Source organism: Pediculus humanus, genomic scaffold, assembly GCF_000006295.1.
Source record: "Pediculus humanus corporis 1103172108318 genomic scaffold, whole genome shotgun sequence".
Lineage (NCBI taxonomy): Eukaryota > Metazoa > Arthropoda > Insecta > Psocodea > Pediculidae > Pediculus > Pediculus humanus.
In genome coordinates this window covers 2,066,272-2,076,679 of record NW_002987887.1, presented here as the reverse complement: position 1 = coordinate 2,076,679, position 10,408 = coordinate 2,066,272, and the positions used below count along the sequence as shown (strand labels likewise).

The 10,408-nt window shown below is 24.6% G+C and overlaps 2 protein-coding genes across 2 annotated transcripts; both read right to left on the bottom strand.

Annotated features, from left to right (window-relative positions):
- Positions 1-5,017: 5,017 nt before the first annotated feature.
- Positions 5,018-5,234, bottom strand: Phum_PHUM605870 (uncharacterized protein; the record flags this gene model as incomplete). Its single annotated transcript, XM_002432906.1, has 2 exons — positions 5,018-5,158; positions 5,208-5,234. 2 exons carry the CDS (start codon positions 5,232-5,234, stop codon positions 5,018-5,020), a joined length of 168 nt encoding a protein of 55 aa, XP_002432951.1.
- Positions 5,235-9,574: 4,340 nt separating this feature from the next.
- Phum_PHUM605860 (uncharacterized protein) lies at positions 9,575-10,336 on the bottom strand (the record flags this gene model as incomplete). The annotated part of the gene is made up of 4 exons (XM_002432905.1): positions 9,575-9,717; positions 9,858-9,934; positions 10,163-10,206; positions 10,319-10,336. 4 exons carry the CDS (start codon positions 10,334-10,336, stop codon positions 9,575-9,577), a joined length of 282 nt encoding a protein of 93 aa, XP_002432950.1.
- Between the last annotated feature and the right edge of the window lie 72 nt (positions 10,337-10,408).

Here is a 10,408-nt window from a genome sequence, read left to right as displayed (position 1 = left end):
ATTCAAAATTTTTATTAAACGACACAAAAAATTATTTTTTTTTTAAACAAATTTTTTTTTTTTTTGTTTATAACGAGAAATTTAGTAGGATAAATTATTATTATTATTAATTTCTATTAGGTAATAGTTTATATATAAAAAAAAAAGTTTTTGTTGTTACTTCATCAACTCGTATTTTGACAAAATATCTTGTTTGTTTTGAACCGTACTAAAAAAAAAAAAATTAAGTGTGTCTTTTTTTTTTTTTTTTTTTTTAGTTTTAAATCTTACAAAATTCAATTTAAATAATAAATCAATAATACATTTATGTATTTCGTATTTATTGAAGATGATGATAATAATTATTACAATATGATAACGGTAGGGCCAACAAAAACGATGTTAATAATAATTATTTTAATATTTTTCTTATTGAGATTAATTTTTTTTTGTTATCGACATAAAATAAACGACCCGTAATTTTTTTTTTTTTCTTTGAATCGAAAATTCTAGAAAATCAATAATAATAAAAATAATAATAATAATAATAATAATAATAATAATAATAATCGTAATAAAATGGAGGCGGACTTTTAAAAATACGTTTCGGTATAATTTTTTTTTTTTTTTGGCACGACAAAACAACTTTGTCAATAATTGGCGTTTATCTCATTTATTATAATTAAATTTTATTTGTCGCGACGTTTTATTATTATTATTATTATTATTATTATTATTATTATTATTATTATTATTATTATCATTATCATTATTAATAATATTATTTTTAATAAAAATAATTTTTTTAATTGTTTGTTCAAGTTGTTTTTGAAAACAAATGCGAATTTTAAAAAAATAAATAATAATTTATTTATTTTATTTATTTTTTTTGTGAATCATTGAAAATCGATAAAATTATAATAAAATTATTTATTATTAATAATAATATTGATAATAATTTACGTATCGTGACCTACGACCTTATTTTTTATTTATTTTTAATAGTTTCATTGACTTTAAATTTTTATTTATTTACGTAAATCAATAAATCTATCGTTCGATTTCCTTTTAAAAAAAAATTAATTTTAATTTTAATTTTAAAAAATGTTCCTTTTTATTTTACTATTGTTTTAAATTATTTATTAATATTTATTAACGATAAATTACATAATAATAATTTTAACAAATAATAATAATAATTTATTAAAATGTCAGAAAAGGGTAAATTGTTAATTTCTATATTACAATTCATCATTTATCGTTTGAAACGTTTATGTTTCATAAATTAAATTGTTTTTTTTTTTTTATAACAATTTATGTTGGTAGACGTGTAAATCTTATCAATCAATCCATATTGTTTATCATTGTAATAAAAAAAAAAGCGGGGAAAGAAAATTCGGGTCCCCGATTAAATAAAAATTTTTTATTTTTAAAATGGCGACCGGTTTTTTTTTTTTTCGTGACGACCTTGCTCCAAAGCTTTTTTTTTTTTAAAGAAGCTTTACGACTCCATAATTTTGGGAATCAAATCGGGGAGCAAGGGGAGAAAGAAGGGGAAAGGAAAGGGAAGAGAGAAGAGGAGGAAAGAGGAAGGGTAAAACGACACACTTAATACAATTTCTCGTTTTCGATACGAGACTTTAATTATATAACGGATGAGTTATTTTTGTTCTTTTAATGCTACCAAGCCTTCGGTATAATCATCATGCATTCGATACGTGTCATTAGAATGACTGTGCACTCGTAAACTCTTATTTTTAAAGTGGTTTCCTCCTTCTCTTACGCGCGGGACGCTTGTGTTTGTCTGCTTGCACGTCTACATTAACAAAAAAAAAAAAAAAATTTTTTTTTTTTTGTTTCGAGTAACTTAAATTTGATGGAAAGTGTTTTTCGTCCATACTTTTTCAAACGGCCCTGAATTACCCTTAATAAACATTATCATCATCATTATCATTATCACCTACGATTGTTGATTAATTGATTTGTTTCTAATGATTAATAATATTAATAATAATAATAATTTTTCTTTTTTTTTCTTTTAATGATTGATTTTAATGAATAAACGTCTTCCGTCATTTTTATCTATTTAAAAAATATTACGTAAAAAATTTCTACGTAATAATAATAATAATAAACTGAATTTTTTATATATTTTTATATTTTATATATAATTTTATATATATTTTATATTTTTTTATATATCTTATTATTATTAATATCGATTAATTTATTAAAAATGGCGCGAAAAAAAAAATTAATAAATATATTGCTTTAATAAAATTATTATTATTTTTTTTTCGCAAGATTTGAATTCGCAAGTTTTTTTTTTTTTAAGCAAGACTCAAAACATTTATTGGCAAATATATTAAATGCGTAAATGCACCACGCACCACGCGCACGCACGCACGCACGCACGCACTTTTTCTTATTTTTTTTTTTTTAATAAACATTAACTCGTTATTATTTTTTTTTTGTCAAATAATAAATAAATTTAAAATTATGAAATGTAAAAAAAACCATTTTAATATCGGCGATTTGATAATAATAATAATGATGATAATATTAAATTCGGCTATAAAATTTAAATTGATGATCCGCCATTTTGAAAAAAAAAAAAACAAAGTTTATGCGTATGCAAATATTTTTAAGAAATTATGAAATGCCACTTGAATATTAAGAAACGTAAGTAACGCATGATGAAAATCGTAAAACAAAAAAAAATAAAATAATAATGATAATGATAATAATACTGTTAATGATAAGGATAATGATGATAAAAAACCTGAATGCGTTCAAGGGGAGGCGCGCGCAAAAAAAAAAAATAAACCAAAAAGGAAAAAAAAATTTTTTTTTTTTTATTCTTTCATCGAAATGAAATTTTTTTATCGGGGGGCCGTGGAGTGGAGATGAAGATGGGGAGGTAATTTTTTAATTTATGTATCGGTTTCGCCCGAATAATTTTTCTTATGTGATTTTTTTAATAAAAATTTATGTATATTTAATAAATTACGCGAACCATATAAGAGATAATGATAACCTCCGCCATTTCTTTTTTTTATCATTTCGGACATTTACTAATTTATTCGTATTTAAATTATTATTATTATTATTATTATTATTATTATTATTATTATTATTATTATCGTCACTGATAAACGCGACAAGTTTTATGTTGCCGTCGTTAAAGTTTTTTTTTTAAAAAAAATTCATTTCAGGTTTCTACCCTGATTTCTCAGGTATTAATTGTGATGTTGCCATCGAAGATTGTTATCCACAATCCTCCTTCGGCTGCGGCACTTTTCCCGCCAATACGGATATTATAATCATATCCGGTTTGTTACTCGCACAAAACTACTCATGTGGTAGCAAACTCCTTCCGCCGATATATTTCTATCATTATTTCCGTTTAGATTCGGTAATTTTTTCATAATTTCACAACGTCTTCTGCTATTTTTTTTTTGGATCGATAATTACTCGTTTAGCATTGAAATGTCAAAACATTTAAATAGTCTAGACGTGTGTGTGTGAGTGCGAGTGCGAAGGGTAATAAAAATTAATTGTTTGTTATATGGAATTTTTTTTTTTACATAAAATAATTTAATTGACCTTTGACACTTATTTAAATAGGAAATGGGAAATTTTAATAGCAAACCGGATATACCGGACGGGGTAATTTTCTTTTCGTTTTAAATGATTTTTTTTCTTGCGAGGAGAACAAAAGGAAAATTTTTTTTATTGAGAAATGTTGGGTGCGTGCGTGTGTGCGTGTGCGTATTGACAAATTTTTAAAATTTTTTTCCAGTTGTCCTTTATAAAACAATTATAATTATAAATGTAAATTTATAGAACTAACGCTAACGCATCTTTCGTATGGCCAACATTACTAAATTCTTTTTTTTTTTTTTTTTTTACGCGTATTTAGTACATAAATAAAAAATTTAGTAAACAACTCTTGCATTTCGTCCTTGGCATTTACTTCTTTAAAATCTCGTTTAACAAGAAAATAAAAATTAATAAAAAAAAGAAGAAGAAGAAGAGACGTACTGAAAAATAGAATATGAAAAAAAATAAAAAATGGCGGATTTTGACCGAATTTATAAAAAAGTAAAGTTGCATAAAAAAAAAAAAAAAAAACAAAATGTCCGTCTATTTTTTTTTTTTTTTTTATTTCGCATTAAAAATAACTCATGTCATTTAAAATAAAAAAAAAAAACGTAATTTTTCGAAGGGTTGTTGTTGTTGTTGTCGTTGTCGTCGTCGCCAAGAACTCCTTGAAAAAAAATAACCATTAAAATATTATTATTATTATTATTTCAATGATCCGTATAATTTTTTAATTTTTTTTTTTATTTCCTTATTGTAAATTTTTTAAGTGGAAGGATTAACCGAAAAAAAAAAATTTTTTTTTTATTTTATAAAAGTGTGTGTGTGTGTGTGCGTGCGCTTGAGCGCCCATGCGTGAAAACTTTTGAAAAAAAAAAAAAAAGAAAAACTAATACGCGTTATGACGTCATTACTTTTGATGATACCAACCCGGGATTTTTCCCGGATCTCATTTTTTTTTTATTATTATAAAATTATTTTATTGTTATTTGAATTCCCCTTTAATTTTTGAGATTTTTTTTTATTTATTTAAATTGATTTTTAATAATAATAATAATAATAATATGATGATGATGGTGATAATAATAATAATTTTTATTTGAAAAAAATTACTTAAAAAATTTTTTTTTTAAAAAGTGAAAATATCCAATTTTTTTTTTTTTTTAATTTCTACGTAATATATTATCCACATAATAATTATTATTATTATTATTATTATTATTATTATGTCCACTATATATTATTATTATTAAGCATCAAGAAATATGTCGGAATAAAATAAATAAAAAGATTTTTATCGATTACTTTGATTTATATATTTTATATCGTTTCGATAAATTTGGTTTTTTTTATTTAAAAAAAATATTTCAAAAAAAAAAAAATTCCGAGATGGCATTATCATTATTATTATCATTATTATTATTATTATTGTCACTTATAATGGCAACAAGTTTCGTGTGGTTGTCGCGGAATTTTTCCAGTTTTTTTTATCCGATTCTAAATGTTTGAATGTCGGTGGAGTGTGATGGGCCCCTACCATGCCACGCAATTTCCCGTAGGATTCTCCATTTCTTCCCTAAAACTTATCATTAAATTATTCAATCACGGGTTCCCAAACTTTTTACCATTCTCGGAACCACTTCCGCTTTCATTTTCCACATTCTGACATTTGCAATCTCTAAAACTGTTTTTCCCGAGAGTAACCTGATAAGGTTAGAGGTAATGATAACCTCCAGGAATTTTCTCTTTTCTTCTTTGTTCACATCGAAGTTTCACACTTTAACAGACAATATGTGGGATGACACCGGTAATCCAGTAACGGTCAAAATTTATTATTATTATTATTATTATAAATAAATATAAAATTTAAATTCAAATTAAAATATTTTAATAAGGTCGTCCGTCGTCAAGGTTTTTTTTTTTTTTTTTTTTTTTTTTTATTTCAGGGTGATATTTAAAAATTTTTTTTTATTAAATTTTATTTCATTTTATAAAATTTTTCAAATTTTTTTTTTTAAGGGAAGAGAGGGAGGGAGGAGGAGGATTAGGGGTGAATTCAAAAGAAAATTCAAAATTCTAGAAAATTCTGTTTTTTTTTTTTTATCTGTGAGTTAAACTAAAACTTTTCTGATAATTTTAAATCATTTAAATGATGAATATTTTAATCCCCGGATTAAATCGACGGATCGTGTTAATCTCAGGTGTTAAATACTTGTGATATTCATTATCATTATTATTATTATCATTATAAAATTAATTTATTGGGGGGTAAAAAAAAAAAAAAACGAATTCAATAAAATTTACGACGTTTTTTTCTGGAGTTTTAAACGTTAAACGATGTTCGTCGTGTCGTCGTGTCAGCAGATTTTAAATAATTATTTATCTTTTGAACTTGTACGATTCCTTAAAATTTGTTTATATCACAAATACCAATAATTGAAGATTCGAACATTTTTAACAACAAATTTAAATTGTCAAACGACATTAACAGAAAAAAAAAAAAGTTGTTTTGTTATTTTGTTTGAAAATTCTGTCACTGAAGGATAATGGGTTTGATATTCAACGAAAAAAAAAATATGTCAACGGGTAAAGAGGTATCCCATTCTCCCCCTCTTCCCCTCCTCCCCCCTTGCGTTATAATCGTCCTTTAAAAAATTTTTTTAAAACAATTAAATAATGATGATGATGATGATAATAATTAAATTCAAATCGTCTGTTAAACTTTTAATGCATTTGTTTTGATTATTGCATTATTCAGTTATTTCATTTGCATATTTATAACGCGGAGCCAACTTATTATTATTATTATTATCATTATTATCATGTCGGTGTAGTTTTTTTCTTTTTCTCTCTCTCTGTAAATAATATCTTTTTAATTTTTTTTTATCCTTTTCTTTTAATTTCGGACGGCGATTTAAATAAAATTTAACCAAAAGTTTAAAATTTTCCTTTCGTTTGGTTCCCTTCCCTTCTCCCCCCCACACCCATAAAGGAAAATTTTTTCAACCTCATTAATTTTTATTTGACTTTTTAAAAAAAGTTTTTTTTTTAAGGTCGCAAAAACAACAAAAATTATTATTATTATTATTATTATTATTATTAGGGTTTTTTTTTATTACCGTTATGGAAAATTTTAACAATTTTATCAAATTATTGTGTGTGTGTGTGTGTGTGCGCGCGCGCGTATTTCACGATGTAAACATAAATCTTAATGCAAAAATAACATTTGGAACTACAAGTTAGTGTACTTAAACATATCAATATTTTATAAATGTTATCGATTCAAATTAGTTTTTCGTACAACCTTTACTTACATAAATAATAAATAAAAAAAAAAAAAAAAAAAATTAGTCGTTTGGACTAAAAATAAATTAGTTTAGTATAAACAATACAAAATTGGGTACCCGTTGAAAAAATTTAAAATATTTTTTTTTTATTTTTATAAACAAACATTACTCAACTTCCACCTAACTATTATCTGTTCACAAGAACAAAAAATAGAAAGTAAATACCCACTATTATTAATATTATCATTATTATTAATTTTAAAGACGATTGACTAATTAGTCTATCGTTCGCTTTTTATATAATTTCAAATAAATAAAAAAAAAATCGTTATAATTTATTTTAATTAGACGTCATTAAATCATCTAAGGGCATTAATTGTTATTTAACAATTATATCAAAAATCTTTGTATAGATGATAATGATGATTAATTACGTAAGGCAAATCTTCAAAAAAATTTTTTGTCGTCAATTATTAAAATCGTTGTTAATTCGTTCATCATTAATTAAAAAAAAAAAAAAAAACTTCATCATTTTCGCCTGACTATATATGTTTATTCTAATTTAGTGCTTGTAAAATATAAAATTGCATAAACAGTATTTCGACGGCGTTTTTTATTATTATTTTACGTTTTTTTTTTTTTTTACGTTCGAGTAGTAAAATTTAAATGCGGATTTTGATATAACGTGAATAAATATTATTATTACTTGTAATAATTTAAATACTTATTTATTTTTTATTACCCCCTGAATGATTAATTAAATTCTTGTGATCATTCGATTACGTTAATAAAATAACAACGCTACCCACCGACGAATATTAGTTACGTTAAAATTATTATCATTATCGCAGTTATAATTTTCCAAAGGAAATAAATGAAAATTAAAAACGGTTATGATTGATGAAAAGTCCAAAAATTTACGAAAGGGAAATATATATGTATCTGAAAAGGTCAATAGGTCAACAAATATCGACAAAAGATCATAAATAAATTCTGCACGTCAGATAGTAGAAACAATGAATAAAAAAAAAAAATTTATTTCCGTTTCCGATTCGTATTGTTTGTATTGTCTTTTACGTATCGTAAAAAAAAAAAATATGACGTATCTTTCGTTGTAGAGAATACATAATCCGCCATTTTTGTTTTTTGTTTTTTTTTTGTTTTTTTTTTTCATGTGGGGAACTCGTGAATAAAAAAAAAAAAATTCCAAGTCGTAAATTTTTTTTTTCGCTTCGTAATAATTTTAAAATAATTTTCAAACGTTTTGTTAAAAAAAAAATTTTATTTAAATGTTAATATCGAAATTTCTAGAAAAAATATCGATTTTAAAAATTTTATTGTTTTCCCCTTTTGAAATGTGAATTTTTTTTTTTTTTTATATTTATAACCTTAACTATCATCGATTGTTACAAACACTTCGGACTTGTAATTTTTTTTTTTTTTAAATAATTAATTATAATTATTTACGCTACGATATTAAAATAATAATAATAATAATAATAATAATAATAATATTAATAAAAGGAATGAAAAAAAAAATCATCGCGGTATTAAAAATCTTTTAAAAAAAATAATAATAAGAAGATGTATTCGAATAGTTCGAGGTAAAACGGTCAAGGATTATTATATGGACATCATGAAATTTTTTTTTTAATTTTTGCATCAACAACAACCACAACCGCAACAAAAATTACTTTTAAAAAAAAAAATTTTTTTACTTCACGGAGAAGGGAAACAATTAAAAAAAAAAAAAAATGGCGAACGGGGGTAAATCGATAAATTTCTATGGCGTAAAACGAATAAAATTATTTTAGGTTTAAAAAAAATAAGTGTTATGTAGTAGCGGTAGTGGTAGCAGTAGTAGTAGTGGTGGTAGTAGTAGCAGCACACCTAATAATAATTTTTCAATCGTTTTTTATTTTAATAAAAAAATTTATGTAAAACTTATGTAATGTATTTTAGCTTTTAGTCCTTTGACACAATAACATTTATTTATTTTATCCATTAAAGGTCGTCGTTATCATCGTCACCGTCGTCAATTCTATTTTTATCATTATTATCATCATCATTATCATTATCATCATCTTTGTCATATTCACACGAACGTGAAATTATGCGCATTAAATAATCAATTTTTACTGTCATTATTATTTATCATTGACGTTTTTGTCGGATCGACAATCGGAAATTTTTATCGATCGATCGATCGATCGATTTATCGAAGAAAGAATAAACCGGAAGTGATGTTTTTTTTTTTGGAGAATAAAAATAGGAAAAATGAAATTAATTAATACAAATAATTGTTTTATTTATACAATTTTAGAGTATTTACACAAGATCAAAGAGTGAAAAAAAAAAAAGAATTTGATGTTGTTAACTCTTGTTGTTGGTAACTTCAAAGGTAATTAAAATGACGACTTAGAAGTTCTTCGTCAGACGATAGATGACGTAATAAGCAGAAGAAGAAAAAGAAGAAGAAGAATCGATGCTAGTCATAGGTTTCGATGGAGTGGTAGGAGAAGTGGTGGTGGTGGTGGTAGAAGTTTTTATATTTTTAACAAAACAATACCATCACACACACACTCTCTCTTTCTCACTCTTTCCTTGTGAAGATGTTTGTTTGTTTGTTTGTTGTTAAAAGACTAGCGAGACAAAGGAAAAGAAAAAATTATTTATTCGCTCGAGGCGGTGAAATTTTTTTTTTTTTAATAGTTTTGAGGTCTTCTAAAAGTTGGATTAAATGCTGATCCTTGTCCTGCAGAATCCCCTGATTCAGGTTGACTTCTAAGAAATTCTAATGCCCTTTGAATAGCTTCCGGTATTGGTGGTGGAGTTGGAAGATGGTCACCTAACAAACAGAAACAACATCGTGTTAAATTTTTTTTGTTTTTTTTTTGGGGGTTTTATTTCTCTAAGAAGCAAATAAGCTGATATATGAATGCTTCTGAAATGCGATGAAAGATTCCAACAATAACAACAACAACAAACGATGCGATGATATTGGTTGCTGCCACGAAAAAGCGTTTAACAATTTTTTTTTTTTCAAGATCGAAAATAAAGAAAAGCTCATAAGCGTAAATAAAAAAAAAAAAAAATTTATGAAAATGATGTTTGTTCGTTCGTTTGTTTGTTTGTTTGTAAAGCTTAAAAAATAAGCAGAAGTAAAGCGTCGCTTTATAAAAAAAATGATATCCGATGTTTTTTTTTTGTTAAACAACTTACTAAAACTGTACAATCCTGGTTGTTGTTTGTTTTTGTTTTTTTTTTTTTACATTTTTTTAAAATTTTTTTACATTTTTCTTTGCTTATCTACGTCCGGCTTTTTGTCCGATTTGAACTGCGGAATAAAAAATAATTCGTTTTTGTTTTTCAATCAATCAATCAATCGTGAATTTTTTTTTTGTTTGTTTTTCCAGCGATTCTGGAATTAAAATATTTTTTTTTTTTACCTTGTGGAACGAAACCATTTTCATCAGCGGTATAAGTGACGGTTATTCTTTGTCCATCTGGGGCGGTGTAACTGTAACTACCTTGAGCAA